Genomic DNA, 24,995 nt, shown 5'->3' with positions numbered 1-24,995 from the left:
GTCCAATCGCCAGGAAATACAGGGAAGTTAATCCTGGAATGAAGTAATCTAATTTTCTCTTCCTGTCCTCTTCTGACATGCGCAGGAGGGGGAAGAAAAAGGGAAGCCACATCAATTATCTTCTGCAAAACTTACCTCTGTCAAGCGACACTCCAGTTTGCGACGTCTCAACGAATTTCTCTTGGTTAGAGAGTGGAGCAGCTGTCACCATGGCAACCGCTAAGGCGCCAATCAAAATCAAAGTGAGGCTGGACTGCATTTTGATCACGTGGTTGTTATGGGTTCACCTCGACAAGCTCTTTCTGTGTCTACCTTGTTTCGTTTGTTCTGCGCTAGAAAGTCATTCAACTTTTTTATGTTCAAACCTGATCAGAGACAAGAAAGAAATAAAACATTTTTATTGATAATGGATAAAAACAATCAATCTTTTTATTATGGCACGGGCTAAAAAATAGTTCATAGGTTGATTAAGAGAGAGAGAGAGAGAGAGAGAGAAAGAGAGAGAAATGATCAATAAAAAATTATGATTTAAAAATAGCATTTTTGTTAGAGGCGTTTCGGACAAGAAGAGTGATTTAAAAATGATTTAAGAGTAATTTAATTGTGAATTAAGAATGATCTGAGAGTGATTTAAGAGTGATCTGAGAGTGATTTAAGAGTGATTTGAGAGTGATTTAAAAATGATTTGAGAGTGATTTAAGAGTGATTCGAGAAAGATTTAAGAGTGATTTAAGAGTGATTTGAGGGACAGAGTTGGGACCAAAGTGAGGAATAGTCCTTTCACCACCCTAATGTTGCAATTTATCTCAAACTTTATGACTCTTTGATCACTCTAATGTTGCAACTTATAGAAAAACCTTTCTTTCACAATGGACCTCATTCACCAATCGTAAACAAACAACATTTAGCCACGTGATTCTCTATCTCTTCTATACAAATTACGTAATACATATTGGCTGTCACGTGATACTTTTTTTTCATTGTTTTATCAATATTATCACGTGGTTAAATGTTGTTTGTTTACGATTGGTGAATGAGGTCCATTTGGTAAAAACCCAGATCTTATTTTCTCGAATACCCATACAATATCTTCTGGTGTTTGGTTTCTAGTACCGCCTATCTCCCCATTAAATTACACACGTTTTAACATCCAGTGATTTTGTTGAACCGGTCGAAAAAATAAAATGTATCACTTTTATTCAACATCAGCGGAAGTTTTCAGTCGACGTGAAAGTTTCAGTTAAAAACACAGGAAGTCACGTGATCTACCGGTCACACATTTTTTCCTCATATATACAAGGGGGAATACGCCATTCAGTAACGCATTGTTTGTACTTAAAAAAAAAACCTTATTAAATAAATGTAATAGTAATGATAATAATAATATTTATTGTCCGTAAGGAAATTTGTATTACAATTTGTGCATTACACCAAACAAAACTTTGTAACTATAGGAAACCAAAATATACATTCACACCAGACTTTCTCATAATGCACATGTAAAAGGTTTATATCAGACTATATAAAATTTCCATGTAAACGAGATCTAGTTCCAGCCAGGACATGTTAGAGTCGAAATTTTGGCGCGGCAGTCGTTTTAGCGCTGCCTTTTTGGTGCAGCCCATTTGACGCTCAATGTATTAGGCACATTGTATATGTTTATTTATTACTAACGCCGCTTTTTTAACGCAGCCCTTTTGACGCTCAATGTATTAGGCACATTGTATATGTTTATTTATTACGTCTTTGTAGATGACTAACCTACATAAGATAAGATAAGATAATTTTTATTGATCCAATCAAATGGAATTTCAGTTTGACTACAATTGACAACCTCGGCGTAACTACTGTACAATAACAATATAGACGCAACGCAGGGGCGTAGATAGGAGTTTGCCATCGTTTGGGGGCCCGGGAGGCTTGACGCGTAATATTTAATTTTTAATGTAAAAAAATACCCATTATGGGCCCTACTCAAGTTGGGGCCCGGGGGATTTTTTAATTCTCCCTCTCCTTCCCCCACCCTAGTTACGCCACTGGTTACATTTGGTACACATATCTTACTTATCTTAAGAAGAAAAAAACCTGACAGTCCCTATAATAATGTGAGGCGCGGTGGCTGAGTGGTAAAGCGCTTGTGTTCGAATCCTGGTGAAGACTGGGATTTATTTAATTAAGATCTTTAGCACGCTTCTGAGTCAAACCCGCTCTAATCGGTACCTGACGTTAGTTTGGGGAAAAGTAAGGGCTTTTGGACTTTGTGCTGGCCTCATGACACCCTCGTTAACCGTGGGCCACAGAAACAGACGACCTTTACATCATATGCCTTATAGATCGCAAGGTACGAAAGGGCAACTTTACTACTTAACATGATTATATTGTGTAGGATTTAAACATGTAAAAATAAATAAACAAATAAAATAAAAGTTATGGAAAAAACATGCTAAAACAAATTTGTACAAGTGCTCCTTCTTCCCTAGTGCCATTTGAAAATGGAATGGGTTGCCTGAATCAGCCAGGAAAACCAAAGTTGAGGTCATTGATTAAAATACATGATTAGATGGACACATGAAATGCGTAGGACGTAATTGTCTTTTCTCTTGAAGTAACGTCTGTAATATATAGGATAAGATAAGATAAGATTTTGCTAATGCAAAAAAAAAGGTTTATTTTATTTATATTTTCTTTAACTAAAAATGTAAATTTAAAAAAGATGGGTATTAAATTGTGCGTTTAGAACGCATGGCCTATAGTCTATACTCTAAAGCAGCGGTTCTCAACTTTTAAGCTCGGCGACCCCTTTTTACAATTCCTCACTTTGCCGCGACCCCCTCCCCCCCCCCCTTACACACACACAACAATAGAAGAGTAGACAATAACAATCCATATTTTCGATGGTCTTAGGCGACCCCTGGCAAATCGTCAATCGACCCCCAAAGGGGTCGCGACCCACAGGCTGAGAACCCCTGTTCTAAAGGGTGGGAGAGAGGGTAACATGTTTAATAGCGTGGTCTCATAGTTTGAGATATCTATTAATGAAAAATCATGATATGGTAAACACTAGATATCTATATTCACAATTTTTCCTTGCAAGAGGGGGGAGGAAGGGGAGAGAATGCAAACTATCTACAATATCTACACTTTAAGATAGGACAAAAATATTTATTCTAAAATCTAGAATCTTTACTTTTTTTTTCATTATACTTGTAACTACTAGCGCCAAAAAGTCTAGCGCAAAAAGTTGGATCCAAAACTTTGTAAATTTGTATTAGTAAAATAAAATGTAAACAGTAAAAACAATATTTTAAAAAGCAAAAATATAAATAATTAAATTTAAAATTTGCACTATTAAGCTTGAAAGTCGGCAGTAAATAAAATTGAAAATAGAAGTAACTCCTTCCGGTAGACGGTCGCCTCTAAGATGTATTCGGCGAGTGCGAAAATAATTAAGCCTCAGGGCGAAAAGCCTGATGAATTTGAGTCTGCTATTAGTCAGGCTCTTCTGGAGCTTGAGATGAACTCTGATTTGAAAGCCTCTCTGTACGAGTTATCCATCACTGGAGCAAAAGAGATAGATATGCAGGGGAAAAAGGCAATTATCATTTTTGTCCCAGTGCCTCAGCTGAAAGCATACCAAAAGATTCAGACCCGTTTAGTTCGTGAGCTAGAAAAGAAATTCAATGGCAAGCCTGTCGTTTTCATTGCTCAGAGAAGGATTTTACCCAAGCCAACTAGAAAGAACAAGAGGAAAAACAAACAGAAAAGACCAAGAAGCCGCACATTGACAGCTGTCCATGATGCCATTCTTGAGGATTTATGCTACCCTGCTGAGATTGTTGGAAAGCGTATTCGTGTAAAACTAGATGGATCTAAAATAATTAAAGTACATCTGGATAAAAGTCAGCAAAATAATGTTGAGCATAAGCTGGACACATTCACATCAGTTTATAAGAAGCTCACTGGCAAAGATGTTACTTTTGAATTTCCAGAGTTCGTTTTGTAAAGACTGGATATGCATTAAAAACTTATAAAAAAAAAAATAAAAAAATTTGGGGTCAGGGATATCTGATATTGTGTTGATTGTTCTGGAGTAGAGTATACTTGTATCATTTTTCTGTCTTTAGGGGGTTCATTGGTTAGGTAGTATGTCTTTGATATTAAATAATATTTCTATTACTGTTATTATATTTTTAGGTTAATCACTTTTCAATTGTTTATGATTCAATACTTGTGAATTATGATAACTTACAAATAAAAACATATTAAAAAAAAAAAAAAAAAAAAGCCCACAAAAGAGGCAAGATCGCCCATAAAAGAGGCATATAAAGCCCAAAAAAGAGGCAAAGAAAAGAGGTATAAAGCCCAAGGATTCCTATGATGATAAAGCTAAAACTGAATAGCGCAAATTCTGAGGTTTCCTTTAAAAAAAAAAAAAAAACTCCTAGAGTTTAAATACTACAATAAAGGGAGATCTTTACATTTATAGGCAATGTTCTCTATAGCAGGGTGTATTTCCCCTTCTCAACGATATCAAACAAATTTTAAAAGTTATTAATTAATAATTGGTTTATTTTTTTGTTTCATTCTTTGTTGTTAGGTACAGTCAATAATTGACAGGCATGTCAAACAAGGCTTTCGGGGGCCGCATGCGGCCCGCTTGGCCACCTCAAAAATTATCAAAATAAATGTTAAATTATTACGCTGGAATATAAGAGATGACAAGCTACTTGAATTGAAAAATAGTATAGTGGGAAGCAGTGGCGTAGCTAGAGTATATGATGCCTGGTGCGGTACCTCATCCTGATGCCCCCCCCCCCCAAAAAAAAAAACAACAACTAACTAATTAATAACATTGCAAAACCTTACTTTTTTTTTCAAAATAATATGTATTCATTAATCAAATATTGTTAATTCTTTCATGACCTTAATGACCTTTCATGACCAGCATTATCATAGCCTTGACCCCTGCAGTCCATTATGTCTAAGCCATCCAAACGCAATTTCTCTAGAATCATCTAGGCGATTCCAGCAGCATGCGTGTCCTTTGTGTCGATGAAGTCAACAAAAGACTCACGAACCTGCACCCCGTCATTCTCCATGACAACATACCGTAAAATTTGGGAAATTTGATTCAGCTTTGAGATGTCAGGTGTACTGTCAAAAATAATAGAGAAATATTTGGCTTGTTGATTTGTTTTTTAGCGTGATCTCCCAATATTGTAATAAATTCATTTTGTATTTGTGGAGACATGTATGTATTCGGTCTGGAACAAAGCTTAATTCGAAGCACATGCTCCCTCAAGAGTGGATCGTACTTTGATAGTAATTTTACTAACTCTCCAGGTTTTCGTCTCCTGTATAATCAAATCTTGGGCCTTGTTGTCAATATTGTTCCCTACTCTCAGGCGAACTTCAAGTTCCCTCCAAGCAAGCGATGACTGAATGTGAGCTCTGCTAGTCTCATGTTTTTCTATTTTCGGGGATAACCTCCACCACTCATTGAATCCATCTTTGGATTTAAATGAAGATTTGGTACTTGATCTTGTTGAGAAGAGTGTGCAGGGGAAACAAAATAAGGATTCTTTTTTTTTTTTTTGGCGAATAACACATTCACTTTCTAAGAACTTTCTTGCCGTTCGACATTTGCTGGAAAAACCAGGCCTTTGAAAGCTTTCTAACCTTTTGCTGATTCTTAATGTCTATACGCCTCTCTGAATTGACTGTCCATACGCTGAACTGTTTCAGATCCTTGAGTGACAAGGTGTATGCGAATATTTTCTGTGATGACATCAGGCCAATCTCAAATGTCGTTCAGTCTAGAGTTTATTATCCTGCTTTCTGTATTGTTTACACTGTCTGGTGGTTCAGCTTGTGTGCTGTCCTTTAGTCTCTAGAACCTGCGGTATTAAAGTATTTTCTTCTTTTCACGATGTCGGCCACATCATTTTTTTCTGGATTCAATGATAACCGTCTCATCTTGCTTTGTTGCTTTTAATTGTTCAGTTAATTCATACCCATTAACAGCTCGCCTATAGTCGGTGGACTCTGGCAATGATGTGACCTGAAATTGTCTCGATGCTTCTTTAGACTTAAGAAATTTAAGAAACGCACCTCACTGCAGTCAAAGAAACTGCTTTATGCGGATGACATTGTCCTCTGGTCAACCGGCAAGAAAGCCGACCAAATACAGGCGGCATTACAAGCCAAAACGACCTGGTCCCTGTTCAGCCTAGGGATCGACATTCTTAAGGCTCTATTCGAGCTTCAACTCGGTGCGACTCCAACGTGAAAACACGCCAAATATCTAGGTGTAACCTTGGATAGAAAGTTGTCAATGCTCCAGCAAGTCCAGGAAGTTGAAAGAAAAGCCTCGGAGAAGCTAGCGTTACACCAGCACAAAGTGGGGTGCCAAAGCTGACATGCAACTACATTGTACTTAGGGGCAGTCAGATCACAAATTGAGTACTTAGGGGCAGTCAGATCACAAATTGAGTACAGCTCAAGTATATGCTAGTAAAAACTGCCCTCGAATCACTCGACCGAGTACAATCAAAGGCACTAAGGTTCATTTGTGGCACCTTTCGGACACGCCCAACAAACGCTGCTGAAATCTTATTAACAAACGTGGCCCCTTTACATTTAAGGAGGGAGAGGGCGGTACTTACAGCCTGCAAGCGCTACAAAAGGGGCGACTCTAGGCTACCCACCTCAATATTAGTGCGACAGTGGAGAGAGAGGAACCGCATAAAATGCGATCGTTCCTCCACATTGCGGCCAACTTGTCAAAATCAGCTGGGCTCTCCACTGACAGAATCCCAATTAGAATAATTAGTACTTGCCCTCCGTGGAGGAGAAGTCGGCCCCACAAATAAGCATGTCCCTTATAGGGCAAGAGGGAGCCACCAAGAGGCGATTAACACCTGCCATACTCCAAAACTTGGCATTAGCTACACTTAAGTCCTACCCATCAGATGCCTTTTTCTGTTATACCGATGGGTCGGTAATAAGGGACCCTGATAGATATAGGTATGGGGCCCTTATAGTCTACCCAGACCGGACAGAACCAGAGATGCAGATTTCTCCGTCTGAGCTTAAAAGTGTTTTGAGGCGCCAGCCAGACTAGTCAGTCTTGAGCATTGTTCATCATTTTGTTTACGTTACTGTATTACAATTAATTAGTTAGTTTTAAAAACCTCGTAGAAAACAAAGGTTAGTTTATTTTAAAATATTGACATTACAAAAGAATTATTTTCAAAATTAAACTATAAAGAATCATAAAGAAATGAATAAACTAAGACAATTGTTTAGAGCTAGAGTTTAGAAATATATTTGTAAACTCAATATCTAGATTAAACCAATGGACTAAACAATGAAGTAAAAAAAGGTTGGCCTATATTCTTCTTCTTCTTTATATTACAGAGCATTGATCAGTATAGCAACAACATGTACCGTGTGTCCGAAATAAATCTAGTAAATTAGATTGAAACTGTTCTACAGCTTACATTGTCTTGAAGAAATAGTCAAGGAGATGAAACAAAATAGCGACATGACTAGTTTATAAATTGTTAGTGCATGTTTAAAATACTGTCGTTTATGTTTGTTCGTGTCCATACAATTAGTCGTTTTAACTGAAACGCTCAGGGAAATAGGAAATTAATACACACTGGGGGAATTTTGGTGCCCCTCTACACTTGGTGCCCTGTGCGGCCCGCACCACCCGCACATTGGTAGCTACGCCACTGGTGGGAAGCGTGGTCGAGAGGCCAAGTGCGCTTGAACTTGGCTTGGCTTGGCTACCTATGAATGGGGCCCGACACCCGACTCGGGCAGAGTTGTGTTTACTAAGCGCCTGAAAAACCTTCTCCTAGATACCCTCTCCCCACACTTGTCTCAACGGAGATTGGACCAAAGCGCCCCACTGGTCCACAACAGATGGGACCAAAGCGCTATGAGCATGCTTTAAGCATGAAAGTAGCGCTACAGAAAATCCATAATTTATTTATTTATTTATTTGTTAAACTGAACAACGAGAGTGAGTGTGTAGTGAAAGCCTGCTACATTTTGTCTAACTTAATGCCTAAGTGCAAGGCATAGCAAATCATTTATTAAGCTGCCGAAATTATTTGTCCAGAAAAGGTGAAAGCATTCAAATAAATAGTGTCAGCTAGTAACACTGTGGCAGAAAGAATAAATGACATGTCAATCAGCTTGAGGGAACAATTAAAAAACAAAATAGCTTATTTTGAATTCTTTTCATTGACTCTCAATTAATTATCTTATCTTATCGTATATAAAACAGACGTTACTTCAAAAAAGAAGATGATTACGTCTTACGCGTCATACTTTTCGTCATGCATATTAACCAATGACTTAAATTCTGCCAAGTCACTGGTTTTCCTGGTTAGCTCAGGCAACCCCATTCCATGCTCTAATAGCTCTAGGGAAGAAGGAGTATTTGTACAAATTTGTCCTAGGATATGTATCGAGGAATGTGCCTTTATCTTTGTGTCTTTCAGAGTATTTTATTAAATTTTGTATTTGTATTATGGTTCAGTGTTTTATGTATAATTGCTACTTTACTTTTGAGTCTTCTGTCCTGAAGGCTTTCTAAATTTTGTGATTTTACTAAAGGTGTTACTCTAGTCAAATGTGAATATTCGTTTGTTATGAATCTCACTGCTCTATTTTGTGTCTGCTCCAGTTTCTTAATGTTTTCTTGAGTTGAGGGGTCCTAAACAGATGATGCATATTCTATTATTGGCCTGACCAAGGTTAATTAGCTGATGTAACTGGTGAACATGTCCAAATTGATGAATTTGTTTAGGATTTGGCATTTGCAGATGATCTTACTGGTCACCTGCAAGACTTCAAGGTAAAGACGCAATTGTCACAACTGCGTGTGATGATGTGAAGTGCCTTCAAGCAAACGTACGACTGTGGATGAACCAAATATATCAAGAGAAAATCTTGTTCACTTCTCAAAATGTCAAGCACTAAAAAGATTAAATACGGCTGCAACATTTGGTAAATATGGGTTAGGGTTAGGGTTACAGTCCTACACCTGGAATAGTTATAAGATGCTTGAAATTTCGTTGTCTGTATCTCCATTTTCATTTGCTCCTGAAAATGCTGCTGGTAACTGCTGATAGAATAGCAGCCAGATTCTTTGTAGAAAGCGAAGTATATAGATGTGGCTGTGCCAATATTTTACAGTTATTTACCTGAACGGTACGTTGAATTGCGGTAATTTGCTTCCCGAATTCTTGCTATGTTTGCAAGCACTTATCTCTAAGAGCAAAGTAGAAAACACCCAAACTGTGGGAGATGAGTGGACAGAAAAATATAGAAGTGCAGATCTTAGAGAGGAAGTGGAGATGGATTGGTCACACCCTTAGAATAAGATACCAGCAACAGAGCTAGGCAGGCCTTAGAGTGGAACCCCCAGGGAACAAGACGCAGAGGAAGACCAAAAAGAACATAGCGAGGCAGTGTACTTGAAGAAGCAGAAAAAATGTCAAGCATCTGGACAATGAAAATAATGCGTAACCATTGTAGTTTTTAATTAGTAGATCATACTACAAATTTAACTAACTAAGGGACATGTATTCCATTTAGTTTTGTATTCTATTGTATTGTTTCTAATTTACATAAAACTAGTAGGCTGTTTTGCAACTGTTGGCTGCGGCCCCCCAGGTCATAGTAAGTTTCTTATGTGGCCCATACACCTTAATGAGTTTGACATGCCTGGTGTAAAGCTTCCACTTGACATGAGAAGGGAAACAAATAATGTGTACATGGATTGGACCAGACGACAGAGTTTGAAATATTTGGTTATAAGCTAGCTCTGGCTCTAGGTTCCAAAAGTTCTGGTATTTTACCAAAAACTAAGTGATGGCCTAAAGCGTCAATCTGAAGTTTTCAAGTTCAGTCATCTGATCATCTGAAATTTTCAAGTTCAGTCATCTGACCAAGTCAAGTTTTCAAGTTCAGTCATCTGACCATCTTAAGTTTTCAAGTTCAGTCATCTGACCATCTGAAGTTTTCAAGTTCAGTCATCTGACCATCTGAAGTTTTCAAGTTCAGTCATCTGACCATCTGAAGTTTTCAAGTTCAGTCATCTGACCAAGTCAAGATTTCAAGTTCAGTCATCTGACCAAGTCAAGATTTCAAGTTCATTCATCTGACCAAGTCAAGATTTCAAGTTCAGTCATCTGACCATCTGAAGATTTCAAGTTCAGTCATCTGACCAAGTCAAGATTTCAAGTTCATTCATCTGACCAAGTCAAGATTTCAAGTTCAGTCATCTGACCATCTGAAGTTTTCAAGTTCAGTCATCTGACCAAGTTTTTAAATTGAGTCATCTGAACAAGTCAAGTTTTCAAGTTCAGGCTTCTGACCAAGTCAAGTTTTCCAGTTCAGTCATCTGACCAAGTCAAGTTTTCAAGTTCAGGCATCTGACCATCTGAAGTTTTCAAGTTCAGTCATCTGACCATCTAAAGTTTTCAAGTTCAGTCATCTGACCATCTGAAGTTTTCAAATTCAGTCATCTGACCATCTGAAGTTTTCAAGTTCAGTCATCTGACCATCTGAAGTTTTCAAGTTCAGTCATCTGACCATCTGAAGTTTTCAAGTTCAGACATTTGACCATCTGAAGTTTTCAAGTTCAGACATCTGACCATCTGAAGTTTTCAAGTTCAGTCATCTGACCATCTGAAGTTTTCAAGTTCAGTCATCTGACCATCTGAAGTTTTCAAGTTCAGACATCTGACCAAGTTTTTAAATTGAGTCATCTGACCAAGTCAAGTTTTCAAGTTCAGGCATCTGACCAAGTTTTTAAATTGAGTCATCTGACCAAGTCAAGTTTTCAAATTCAGTCATCTGACCAAGTTTTTAAATTGAGTCATCTGACCAAGTCAAGTTTTTAAGTTCAGCTGGGGACACATACTTTTCGTTTAATCTACGACGAACTGAAGGAACTATTTTAATGAACCGCTCATATATTTCTTCATGACTTTCACGCCAATCTTCACAAATCTAAAATTGAGAACTTTCTCAAGTATTCCTTTCCTTTTACAAAAGAAGATGTAGCTTTGAAGCGTCTTCATGTCACTTTAGCCTGACCTCTTTAATCAAAACATATAAAATTGGGGCCGAATTTACCCATAGGCAGCATGCTATAGCGTAGGGCCCCTACAAAATATTTAGCATTTAGTAATATCTCTTCTGGAATTCTAAACGGCCCCACATATCTCAAATAGCTTAGGGCCTTTTCAAGATTAAAAACGTGATTTTTTCTTTTCGCAAATTTACTTCTAGTTGCTGTTTGTTAAATAAAAAAAAAAAAGGTAACGCTACGTGAATTAAGAAAGGAAAGGGAAAGCTGAGAAACAAGAGGACAATTTTTATCGTGATTAAAAAAAAAACAAATCACTGGTGGTTATTCCCCTTTGAATGATTATGTGTCCTGTGTATTACAAGTAGAATTTAACAAGAGAAGGGGAGACAAAGGCGGCATAATTATTTCTGATCACGAAAGAATTATTTAGAATCATGACCCTGTAACCTGGGAAAGAGTTGACAACACACAGAAACACACACACACACACGGTACACAAAAAAAAAAAACACGCAATGAATCATGGGATCGTATATAAAATGTGGGCGACAACGGATGACAGGAGACATGGCAGGCAAAACAGCGATCAAAGATGTCTGACTCAAACTCTGATATTATTTTCACATAATAATTGCTTATCAAAAATGTAAGCTTCTATGGGTAAATATATATCTTGTTATTGATATCGTCCGGCTAGCATTCATCAATATTTATTTATCCTATATAATTGCCCACTGCAAGATTGCCGGACGATGCTTGTAATAATTGATCTATATAGTGTTTTAAAAATGGTTGACACCTACTTAAATAAGATCATAAGTAATGCCTTAGCACATTCCTCGTCCCATATGCTAGGACAAATTTATACAAATACTCCTTCTTCCCTAGTGCTATTAGAGCATGAAATGGGTTGCCTGAGCTAGCCAGGAAAACCAGTGACTTGGCAGAATTTAAGTCATTGGTTAATATGCATGACTAAATGCATGCGCGTAGGACGTAATCATCTTCTTTTTTGAAGTAACGTCTGTATTATATAAGTGTGACAAGTCAAAAACTCGCTGTCAGAGTCACTCTAAATTATCACAGCATTAATTATTATTTTTCATTATTTATTTATTTTATTTTAATTATTTCCCCATCCTACCCCTGATTTCTTCACCCGCGCCACCTTTTCCGCTCCAGGCTAGACTTAGTTGACCACCTTGGAGATAGCTAAGGCGCGTCCTTTCATTTATCTGCCCTTGACCGGGGCAAAGATAGACACGTTCTCTTTAGTCTTATCCGCGGATGTCCGCCGCGATTGACCCCCCCCCTTGGGTGGAATGTAGGTCACTCTTCCCCCCACGTCTCTCTTTGATCTAAGAGATTACACGGGTCAATACACCGCGTGGTACTCCAAGGTGTGACGCTTGTCGGACTTCACCCACGTGTAAGCTAATTCTTAGCCTAGGACGTTTCCTGTGTCCGCCCACATTTCCCAGGCATATATAAAGTAAACCAACTCAAATCAGACTCTCTTTCATTTTTCATTCGAGCTGATCTATCGAGTCTGGACTATATCACTTATTCTCTCTCCTAGAGGAATACCTGGTGGTAAGCCGAACTTAATCACAAGTTCCATCTTAATTGCTCTGTGTATATTTCCATTGGATTTTATCATGTGTATTTTGCTTAGTTCATTTATATTTAATTAGTGCATTGTGTATTTCTCACTGGCGTAAGTAGAAAACATAAACATGTGCTATGTATATATTTATGTATTGCATTAATCTATTAATGCTACGTTGCTCAATTGATCGTTGATGCAACCATGTATATATTTGTACATCTTAGTCTACTTCCTTTATCTCGGTTGACCGCCTTGATAATTTTACTAGCGCACTGATACTGCGTTTAGAGAAGATATATGAATTCTCTCCCCTTTACTCATTTTACTCTAAGGAGAATTGCGCCGCTTGAAGGGACATTCAAGCACGCTCCATTGTTCTCGACCCACGGTCATATGTAAACAATCATCTGGATCGCTGACCACCGCCCAACTCAACCCCCCCCCCTTCTTTCTCTATCCACCTGTGTTGTTCATTTGAGATTATTATTTCCCCTTCTATGTACATTTATGTTATTACTTCCCCTTTTATGTACATTTCTATATTGCTACTATCAGCCATCTATTATTCCAAACCCCATTTGTCATCTTCTCCCAATTATGCTCTAAAGCAATTTTACCAATCTGACGAATGCACCTCAGTGGAGGGCATCGATAAGATGCATGAGAGACATGTCCTAACTTGTCTTTGTTTATCCGCAGCCTCCCTCAGGTGTCTGCCTATTTATCGGATTACTTACCTGCCTATTTGCCTATCACCTATTGCCTAGTTATTGGATCAACGATCTATTTACCGGCAGTTGTGCTTAGTGCTATTCAGCGCTGCATTTGCCTACTGAGATCTACTCAACTCTACTACTTGGCGCTATCGGCATTGCCCGCCTATTCGACAGCCCACCTGTCATCTTATTAGGTGCGACGTCCCTATGGGCTCAGGTCTGTGTGAGACGTCATAGCTACGCCAACCCTCTGCAACTCACTGGACATATCCTGTCAACTACGCTGCCCACGGCAGATCCGCTCTGCCCGCAGTAACCTTGTGCCCACGGTAGCCGGCCACCCGCCCTACTGTGCCCACTACAGATAATAGATTTTGGGGATTGAGACTCCACAAGAACTATATCGCCGGCGTCCCTCTATCCGCTAGAGCGCCACCTCCAGCTGCAGAACCTCAAGCCAGGACACAGCCAGCTGCGACATCAACAGGAATACCAGCTAAGTCAGAGGACAAAGTGACATACTCTCTTATTATGTGCAAGAGTGATGATTAAACATAGGATATACTAGAGATAGATGCAAACCCTCCCCCTTTTTATTATTATATGTATATTTATGTAAATAAATATCCTTTATTTTAACTTTTGTATCTATCTTTCATTGCTTTGTCTCGTTGCGTGTCTGCTCCCGATTCACATGCTGATAAGTGGGGGTGTGATTGCTTTCAAAAATAATCATCCCCTAGACATAAAACGTGCCAAACACACGTCACATTTCCCCACCTGTCACAATAAGATAAGAAGATAGCTTCAGATAAAATATCTAATGTATAAAGCAGAAAGTAAGGCGTATGTATGTATGTATGTGTCTAATAAAAATCAAAACCGTTTGACCAATCTTGATAAAACTTGACATAAATGTTCCATTAATCATGGCGGAGACCATATTGAATGTTTCATGTCCTTCCCACAACGGGAGGGCCCTAAAAAAGACAAAAAGTACATAATGTATCCCTATTAAAGAACGAAACTTTGAACAAATCGGATAAACCCGTTTTCACAGTATTTTATGTTGGATATGAATTTGTCGGCTAAACGGGTAAACCCATTTTAACAGTCTACTTTCATTTTCATGGTTAATGAAAAATTTGAAAGGAACATGTTGATAAATCAAACGGAGGTAACAGTCAACTAACGAAATCGAATAACACAGGTGAAAGGTCAGCAATAGAAGGTAGACGACGCTGATAGTGAAAGTCGAAGAAGACGTTGAATAATAACGAAGGGAACAATCGAATGTCGTCAAGCTAAATCTCTACGTCTATAAGAGCCACTTCTCTCTAAAGCCAACAGAAGTAATCTATATACATTTCGCTATTCTTCCTCAAAGCCTAGTCCATTTTTTTAAAATAGTCGCGTCATTGTCTCTAAGTCATACCTTCCCTTGTTTATAAAACAAATAACTAATTCCTAATCGTATCATAGACAATTTGACATTGATCTAAATTCAATACCTAAATTAAGGCCCACAGGCCTCGGGCCGTATTCGGCTAGGAAGATCTTTATTTGAAGACAAAATAAGAGCTGTACACAATGTATAAAAGCTGTACACAATATATGAAGCTGTACAAAATGTATGACACTGTAGAACAGCGAATCCTTTGGGGGGTAAGAGGGCACAATTCTATTCAATGTATTTATTTCCTTTTGTTTCTCTACAAGTCCTCCTACTAGCTTGCAAACTCTCCATGGGTTCAAGAACCAAAAACGATGGAAACTGGAAACTGGGTGTATATCGAAAGTGTGACGATTTTCTTAGAAGGGCGCGGTGGCTGAGTGGTATAGCGCATGGCTTTCGAATCGGGTGTCCCGGGTTCGAATCCTGGTGAAGACTGGGATTTTAATTTCGGAATCTTTGGGCGCCGTTGAGTTCACACAGCTCCACCCAGCTATAATGGGTTTTTCTGTGGCCCGCGGTTAACGAGGGTGTCATGTGGGCTGCACAAAAACCAAACGCCTTTGCTTTTCTCCAACTAACCTTAGGTACCCATTAGCGTTGGGTGGACTCAGGGGCGCCCCCCCCCCCAAAAAAAAAAAATCTAAATTTAAAATCCCAGATTCGAACCCAGGAGCCCAGGTTCGGAAGCCGAGTGCTTAACCACTCAGCCACCGCGCACCCAATCATCACATTCAAGGGAAAAAAAATCTCTCTGCGTGACATTATGTCTTTAAGTGTGACAGAAGTTGTATTAAAACACATTTTTTTAAACACAAGTTTTCTTTCACGCTCACTCACATTCACTGACTCACTCTCTTCCCCTCCCTCTCTCTCTCTCCTCCTCTCTCTCTTACCCTCTCTCTTACCGCCCTCCTTCCCCTCCCTCTCTCTCTCCTCCTCTCTATCTTACTCCCTCTCTTCCCGCCCTCCTTCCCTCTCTTACTCCCTCTCTTCCCGCCCTCCTTCCCCTCCCTCTCTCTCTCCTCCTCTCTCTCTTACTCCCTCTCTTCCCCTCCCCCTCTCTCTCCTCCTCTCCCTCTTACCCCCTCTCTTCCCGCCCTCCTTCCCCTCCCCCTCTCTCTCCCTCTTACCCCCTCTCTTCTCGCCCTCCTTCCCATCCCTCTCTCTCTCCTCCTCTCTCTCCTCCTCTCCCTCTTACCCCCTCTCTTCCCTCCCCCTCTCTCTCCTCTCCTTCTTACTCCCTCTCTTCCCGCCCTCCTTCCACTCCCTCTCTCTCTCCTCCTCTCCCTCTTACTCCCTCTCTTCCCGCCCTCCTTCCCCTCCCTCTCTCTCTCCTCCTCTCCCTCTTACCCCCTCTCTTCCCCTCCCCCTCTCTCTCCCTCTTACCCCCTCTCTTCCCGCCCTCCTTCCCCTCCCCCTCTCCTCCTCTCCTTCTTACTCCCTCTCTTCCCGCCCTCCTTCCACTCCCTCTCTCTCTCCTCCTCTCCCTCTTACCCCCTCTCTTCCCGCCCTCCTTCCCCTCCCCCTCTCTCTCCTCCTCTCCCTCTTACTCCCTCTCTTCCCGCCCTCCTTCCCCTCCCTCTCTCTCTCCTCCTCTCCCTCTTACCCCCTCTCTTCCCCTCCCCCTCTCTCTCCCTCTTACCCCCTCTCTTCTCGCCCTCCTTCCCCTCCCCCTCTCCTCCTCTCCTTCTTACTCCCTCTCTTCCCGCCCTCCTTCCACTCCCTCTCTCTCTCCTCCTCTCCCTCTTACTCCCTCTCTTCCCGCCCTCCTTCCCCTCCCTCTCTCTCTCCTCCTCTCCCTCTTACCCCCTCTCTTCCCGCCCTCCTTCCCCTCCCTCTCTCTCTCCTCCTCTCCTTCTTACTCCCTCTCTTCCCGCCCTCCTTCCACTCCCTTTCTCTCTCCTCCTCTCCCTCTTACCCCCTCTCTTCCCGCCCTCCTTCCCCTCCCTCTCCTCCTCTCCCTCTTACCCCCTATCTTCCCGCCCTCCTTCCCCTCCCTCTCCTCCTCTCTCTCTCTTACTCCCTCTCTCCCCGCCCTCCCTCCCCCTCTCCCCTCAACGTGTGAGCGATGAATTATTGCGTGGAATAAAAATCAATACTTGTACTTACAGCCCTGAGGGGGCACCAGAGGTCAACGGAAATCAATTGATGACCCAAGCCTCTTTGTTGACCTTTGGCATTTCTTTATCTTTTTATAATGGACGTTTTGCTCATTTACTCTGTTATGGATCGCCCCCCACCCACGCCCACCGCACGTCATAGGATGCATTGATTTTATCCAAAGCTTGCGGTCTCCAGTTAGTGCAAATAAACTGTACAAGCACATGATGCGCATCTTATATTATCTTATAATGTACATCTTATCTCATATATTGGTCTTTGCCGCAGTCGTTATCTGGTCGTGTGGTAGGCACTTCACACTGCCGTCATAATGGTCACGGTTTTGTACTCTGTACCCTCCCCTGTTCCATTAAATCTTTTGGTTTGTCAAAACAAAAAAGCGTAGGAGGAAAGAATATAATGGCTTAGTTATGGCTCAATTCAGTTTTAAAACTTATCGATTATTATGTAATGGCTCAGTTCAGTTTTTAAAACTTATCGACTATTATGTAATGGCTCAGTTCCGTTTTAAAACTTATCGATTATTATGTAACGGCTCAGTTCAGTTTTAAAACTTATCGACTATTATGTAATGGCTCAGTTCAGGTTTAAAACTTATCGATTATTATGTAACGGCTCAGTTCAGTTTTAAAACTTATCGACTATTATGTAATGGCTCAGTTCCGTTTTAAAACTTATCGACTATTATGTAATGGCTTAGTTCCGTTTTAAAACTTATCGACTATTATGTAATGGCTCAGTTCCGTTTTAAAATTTATCGACTATTATGTAATGGCTCAGTTCCGTTTTAAAATTTATCGACTATTATGTAATGGCTCAGTTCCGTTTTAAAACTTATCGACTATTATGTAATGGCTCAGTTCCGTTTTAAAATTTATCGACTATTATGTAATGGCTCAGTTCAGTTTTAAAATTTATCGACTATTATGTAATGGCTCAGTTCAGTTTTAACAATTATCGACTATTATGTAAGTGCCTAGTTCCGTTTTAATCTACAAATAAGATTATTAATAATTAGATTATAAATGTAATAGTTATTTAGCGTCCAAAGATGAAGAGGATTCGCGAGATTAAATACTTAATAAATAATTCTGAGCAGGATTAGTTGGCACGACATGACCTGAAATGAGCCAACATCCCAAAATAGCCCAAACCATTGTTCGATAACATGCAGATCGAGAGCGTCTTCGTTCAGCTTTATGCGATATCGAGATTCGATACCCAGATGAAGGGGGAAATAAGTCTTAAAGAATTAAAAGAAAAAGTTCAGATTGAGTTATGGGCTTTCTATTGGAACATAGCAAAACAACCTGAAGAAAATGATCCCCCCCCCCCCGGGGGATTTTTATCATTAAGTTAATGACAGTAGACTGCATTTTTTATCATTGCAAATCTAGTATTAACTCAAACGAAATTTCCTTTCAAGCAATGAAGCAAAGTAAGAGAGAGAGAGAAAAAAAAAAGGGAAAGCGATATAGCGACACGGAAGGGGAAGAGGCGATATAATGAAACTGAAGTGTTTTAGTACAAAGGTTGCACTAACTAATTTCTATTTATAGATATACCTCCATTTCTGACAGTTTCCCACAGAATATATTCGCAACCATAGACATAAATAAACATAGACTGGCCGATAAAAGAGTTTTATGAAACGAAAATTTGTGACTTGCAATTTTGTGGTACTTTATTATACAGCATTTATGAGCAGTGTAGTTTTGTTTAATCTCTAAGACTGAAGATCATGCAATTTTTCAGAATTCGGAAATCCGACAACAATAGATATACATGTTTTCAAGTTACATGAAGTTATTTCCCTTTTGTAGTCTATATTTATGTATGTCTATGTTTGCAACATACAAACTTGAGTCTGTAGAAAGAAGACATCTCTAGACGTGGACACTTGCATGGTCACAGTTGTGATAATTCACAACCAACAATAATTTTCAGTCATCTATAATCCCAGTTTAAGACAACTAAAAGAATGTAGTGCAGGGGTTCTCAGCCTGTGGGTCGCGACCACCTTAGGGGTCGATTGACGATTTGCCAGGGGTCGCCTAGAGCTAAGACCCTCAAAAATATGGATTGTTTTTGTCTTCTATTGCTGTGTGGATGGGGGTCGCCGCAGAGTGGGGATTGTAAAAAGGGGTCGCCGAGCTTAAACGGTTGAGAACCACTGATGTAGTGGCAATTTAAAATGAGTTGTATAAAAAAAAAAAAAAAAAAAAAAAAAAAAAAGCTGATGATGGTCTTTGAGTTCTCATTTTTTAAAATTTCTTGTAAAGGTTCATGGCTGCAAGTAGTACTTTTATGAACGATTTTATTTTGTATTAAGTACTTTTAATGAACTATTTTATTTTGAATGAATTACGCTTCAACAGCTGACTTAAACAACGGCTAGCGATGGCTATTCTTGTACCTCTACAAAATTTCAATCCTGAAATTTCCGGTCTCCTCTACTAGTGACTAGTCTGTATTGGTAAACAGGACATGACCAAAGCACAAATCCATTCTTCGATGGTCGATATGAGATCTTAATGCGGGATGAATCTTACATAGGTCAGGGGCGCGGAGCGATATCACAAGACGTTGAAAAGGGCGCGGGAAATCAATGCGGAAACCATTCCGCGAGATGAGAACGAACGATGAATTTTAAGATTGGCGTAAAGGTCAAAGCAAACTAGTTTCAAAGGAATTGTGTTGTCTGCTTGGGCGGTGACTGAGGAGAAGCTCGTCTAAGGGTAGAGGCTAATTGGTTATCTGGGAAGTGGGGAGGGGGGGGGGGGGAATATAGCGCGATGTACTTAAAAAAAAATAAAACTTAGAAAGTATGGACATTTATGTTGGTAGAGGGCGACTTCAGAACATTCTCATTATCCGAAGTGTTTTTAGTTCGTTCCAGACATATGATTCCCTAAAGGCACGGAAGCCCGCAGTGAAAGTGAATTATAGTTATGTTTTTTGTGACCTCAGAAGAAATGGATGCAGCATTATTTGTATGTCCTGGAATCGTATCTGAAGCGCTTTACTCAATGACTTAGATCAGTGATGCCCAAAATACGGCCCGCGGGCCAGATCTGGCCCGCCAAAACGTCGGAACAAAAAGTAGAAAATTCCTCACCTTCATTTTATTTTTTTTATAAAATGGGAGACCCAAAGAAACTAAAAGTGGATTCTGAATTTTGAATCATACCAGGAAAAGTGAACTTATCTTTACTTTTTGTAGAAAAAATAAGAAAAAAACTGTGGCTGTTTTAAAAAAAGAACTACATATAAACGGATTATCAAACAAATATGACGACATTTTTGGTTTGAGCTGCGAATAAAAACTGTTAAACCACGTCTAGAGATTTGAGGATCGATGGGAATATTTACCCAAAAAAGAGACAAGAAAATGACTGGTTGGTAACGCTAGATACAATGTTACTCACATTTTAAGTACAGAAATGAAGCAAGTTTCCTACGCGTAAAAAAATAAACCTCCACTAATTAATTAATGAAATAGATTCACAAGTTTCCTACGCGTAAAAAAATAAACCTCCACTAATTAATTAATGAAATAGATTCACAAGTTTCCTACGCGTAAAAAAATAAACCTCCACTATTCCATTAATTAATGAAATAGATTCACAAGTTTCTAACAAAATTGTTTCAGGTCAAATTAATATCGCTTTTGTACATTTTCTTCATGTGGCCCGCGACAAGAGTGTCGGAAATTAAAATGGCCCGCTGGTCAAATTAGGTTGGGCATCACTGACTTAGATAAACAAATCGAACCCAATTAAGTATCATGGAATAATGTAAACTTATCTTATAATCTTATTTATACATACTTTACTTCAAAAAAGATGATAACGCCCTACGCGAGTCTCTAGGTCAATCTAGTCATGCATGTTAATCAATGACTTTAACTCTGTCAGTCACTGTTATTCCTGGCTGATTCAGGCAGACCATTCCATGCTCTAATAGCACTAGGGAAGAAGGGGTATTTGTGAAAATTTGTCCTAGAATATGGGACGAGGAATGTGCCTTTATCTTGGCGTCTAAGTGAACTAATACAAATCTTTTGATGAGACCGCCTGCACAGGGATTTAAACAGGGGAAATAACTGAAGAGGGGGTTGTAGTGTGGAGACAACTAATTTCTGTGTGTGTTTGTCTCCTTTTTGCGGTTCCCTGACACGTCTTTGTTGATGGTAATGTAGCCTATGTAATCATGACACATTCCCAGTTACGATCAACAAGGCAGTCGCAAAATAGATTCATAACAAACGAATATTTTCATTTGATTAGAGTACCACCATTTTAAGACAGAAAACCGTAAGGTAGCAATTATATTGTTCCGTATTTCTGAATCTTCTGGCTAAATGTACTAGTAGGCACACAAATAAAAACACTGCAAAGAATTTGATTTGTTGATTTGTTGTTGTTGATTTCATTTGTTGATTTGAGGCACATCGGCACAATTTAGGCCATGTCGTGCCTGCAGTCCCTTAAGGGCTACTCTCTCTCTAAACAACAAGGGCCAGATTCTATACAGTCATATAATTAAAATCAAGGTCTATTCACAGTTAAAATAGTAAAGGTAGTAAAATTTAAATATTTGGTAAAAATCTAATGTAAATAGTGCATGTTCACAAATTCAGAAATCAGATCTTCGTAGATAGCCCCACTTCCCGAATAAAGCCCAGTACCTTCCCAGGGTCGACATTATTAAATAGTGTTTTTAGATTAGTGGCTCTAAAATATTTCGCCCTGACATCCTGGTATCTGGGGCAATCAACGAGGATATGTTCCACGGTGAGGCGAGAGTCACAGTACTCGCAAAGTGGGGGCTCCTCTCTCTTCAGTACAAAAGAGTGCGTGATGTAGGTGTGGCCAATCCTAAGTCTGGGCATGGTTGTGCTACCACGCCTTGTCAGACCCTTAGATGTGGGCCGCCACCTGACATCCGCCACAATCTGCCTGAGTTTACTGTGAGTCTCAGCCTCCCATCGGTTCTGCCACTCTCGATAGGTGGCAGAGGCAATACTTTGTCTCAGGTCCGAGTAGGGAATTTGGGTTCCTGACACCGCATGATTTAGGGCTCTCTTTGCTTCCCTGTCTGCGGCTTCGTTTCCCTCAATGCCAACATGGGAGGGGACCCAGATGAAGGTGACATCCCTACGGTCGGCTGTTATTTGGTCCAACAGCTTCAGGCTCTTATGTACCAATGGGATGTCAGTCTTCATCCGCCCCAAAGCTTGCCACTGCAAAGAACTTGACGACTCAACTTTCAGCTTCATATAACTTTTTTGACTATTAACTCTAACAATTCGTTACTGTAACATGTAACGTAGAAGACTGTATAATATCTGTCAGTTTACAGTTAGCTATACTTCGTTGCAATTCATCCCTTCACTTCGTTGCAATTCATCTCTTCTCAAACTTGCATCGAGTCGTATTCCACAGAACAGACCAACGACACACTTCCCAGTGTCGCTCCAGGTCTCCCAAAGCTGAACCAAGTCGTACTCAAGTCTACCGAATCAGAGCCGCACACGTCTTACATCGACTGTATCGACTGTAACGGCTCAAGTCCACTGTAGTTCGCTGTATAGACTCTAACGACAGTAGTCCACTCCAGTTAACTCTGCCCTGGTTAACATGCATCGAGTCGTACACATTTCTCTTCCACTGTCTCGCACAGTAGACAACAGTAACGAAGACTGTACCGACGATTCTTCCTACGACTCCATACGACTCAGTCACGACTGACTTTCACATTAACTCTCTGGCTTATATAGAGTCCCTAATCGCTCCTCCAAAGTTGCACAAACACTGCTAGTATCTTCTGGAACAACACGTGAGGAAACGTCACATCCTGTCTTTGTTTATACATGCAGATTCCAGAAAACACTCGCTGCAGTGCCATCTCGCCGGGGTCATACGCTAACTTCTACCTATCACTGTTCATTTGTAACAATATATAAAACATTGAACTTTAATTTACAAATAAATAAATACAGAAAACAAAACCTAATAAAATACACAGAAATTCTCAAAGACAGAGGCACATTATTTAATCCATATGTTATGGCCGGTTCCTATAAGTGCTCCTTCCCTAGTCCCATTATGAGTAGAGAATGGAATGGGTTGCCTGATTCAGCCAGGAAAACCAACGACTTAGTATAAAGTTTAAGTCACTAATTAACATGCTTGACGAGATGAAACGCGTAGGACGTAATTATCTTCATTTTTCAAGCAATGTTTCCTAATGGCATGCGTCTCAAATAGCCTCGGATAACCTGTCCAGCCCTGAAGCTTGGCTCAGAAATTGAGGCCGGCGGAATTGTTTTCACTAACAGAAAAAAGGCAAAGGCGAGTTACTGGCGCCTCTGCCAGTAAGCTTCGGACAGGAGGGGGCTCGTTGGCCTCTGCTACCTTACAGCTATACTCAATCATGGGAAGGCTTCAGAGTCAACCCTAAGGAAAAAATCAGGAGCCGGTGACTCTTAGGCAGTTTGCAACACTCAGCGCTACACCCTGGCAGAGCCTGCGACGCCGCTGCGTGGGGGGAGAGGGGGAAACTGATGTGTGGGCGACATCATTCCGACTGCAGCTTATGTCCAGAAATTCATCTCATTTCCATTTGATCCATGGTCGCTTCAAGACTGAAGGAGGCCATAACTCTGAAAAGGTTAAAGGCGCGGCGTGATGCCGATGTAGTTAACAAAAAAAAAAATATGGCTCTTACGGAACTCTTCCAATGTTTGGGTTCGAGGATGTTATTGGCAGACGATAGCCCATTGTCACGTGATCCACGCATCTATCATTGGGGGCTGAGATAGCTGTCGGCTGTCAGGGAGACTAAACACGGGTCGTCTGCTTGGTGATAAAGAGAGAGGGGGGTAGGAGGGGATGCAGTACCGCAACGAGACAGGAAGAATCGAATTGGTCTTGCTACCGACACGGACAATAATGGTGGAAGATTGAAGAATTTATGTATAAACAACTATGACAGCTGAGCCCCTCCAAACACACGAACACACTACACTTAACGCTCGCCCGACCCTCCCCCCCCTCCCAAATCCATTTGGTTTTATTTGCGACAGTTATGGTATATATATATATATATATATATCATGTGTTGGTCGCAAGATACTCAGAGCTCACGTGACGCCCTCCTCTAGCAGACGTGTTGATGGATAGAGTATCGACTGATGACGTCATCGGGTATATTTGTTCGAGATCTTGACAAGTAACGCGAGATTCTAGTGTTTCACCTCTGAGGGACTGTTAGACAGCTCATTTGGGGTGATGCTAGTGTTCTAACATCAGATGGATCATGGGGCAGTCGATAAAACAAAAATAATAAAGTTACAGTGAAGAATATTGAATTATAAATAAATACACACATTTGTAAAACGTCTTGAAAAGACTATGAAGAAATTAAAATAAAGCATTTGGGTTTATTCAAATATAATAATTTTTTTTTTACAAATCAAGCAAGTAAAAAAAAATAATGTTCCCCTTATCAGACGTAGCGATCTATGGGACAGATGACAGATGATGTACAGGTCTTCTGCTTCTGTGGCCCACGGTTAACGCACAACGACCAGCCGCCTTTACTTTTCACTTACTAATGTCAGGTACCCATTAGAGCTGGGTGGACTCAGAGGCGCATAAAAGATCCCGAACTTTAAAATCCCTGTCTTCATCAGGATTCGAACCCCGGAACGCTCAGCCACCGCAAATCAAGCCAGTACAATAATAATTAGCAAATAATAGTGAGCAAATAGATGCTATCTTATTAGATTTTTCCAAGGCTTTTTGACAAAGTTCACCACCATAGTTTGCTTAAAAAATTAAAATATTATGGCATTGATGGTCAGTGGATTAAAGATTTTCTGATAGGGAGAGAACAAACTGTAATATTAAATGGCTCTAAATCAACACAAATAATTGTAAACTCATGTGTACCTCGAGGAACAGTTTTAGG

The 24,995-nt window shown here is 40.0% G+C and overlaps 2 protein-coding genes across 5 annotated transcripts in view; one reads left to right on the top strand and one right to left on the bottom strand.

Annotated features, from left to right (window-relative positions):
• LOC106061432 (uncharacterized) overlaps positions 1–24,995 on the bottom strand; it is a 73,563-nt gene that overhangs the window by 29,226 nt on the left and 19,342 nt on the right. For all 4 annotated transcript variants that reach the window (XM_056034102.1, XM_056034100.1, XM_056034101.1 and 1 more), the window contains exon 2: positions 136–365. In XM_056034102.1, the coding sequence (XP_055890077.1) occupies positions 136–259 (124 nt within the window). In that variant the 5' untranslated portion in view covers positions 260–365. The remainder of the gene's footprint in view (positions 1–135; positions 366–24,995) is intronic.
• LOC129927004 (40S ribosomal protein S7-like) lies at positions 3,400–4,048 on the top strand. The gene has a single exon (XM_056034111.1). The coding sequence runs from the start codon at positions 3,422–3,424 to the stop codon at positions 4,001–4,003; it is 582 nt and encodes a 193-aa protein (XP_055890086.1). The 5' UTR covers positions 3,400–3,421; the 3' UTR covers positions 4,004–4,048.

This window comes from Biomphalaria glabrata, chromosome 6 (genome assembly GCF_947242115.1).
Source record: "Biomphalaria glabrata chromosome 6, xgBioGlab47.1, whole genome shotgun sequence".
Taxonomy (NCBI): domain Eukaryota; kingdom Metazoa; phylum Mollusca; class Gastropoda; family Planorbidae; genus Biomphalaria; species Biomphalaria glabrata.
This window is presented reverse-complemented; position numbering and strand designations above follow the sequence as displayed.

What these genes read in the sequence shown, in the direction of transcription:
- LOC129927004 (XM_056034111.1), top strand. Translation starts at nt 3,422, where the DNA reads ATGTATTCGGCGAGTGCGAAAATAATTAAGCCTCAGGGCGAAAAGCCT.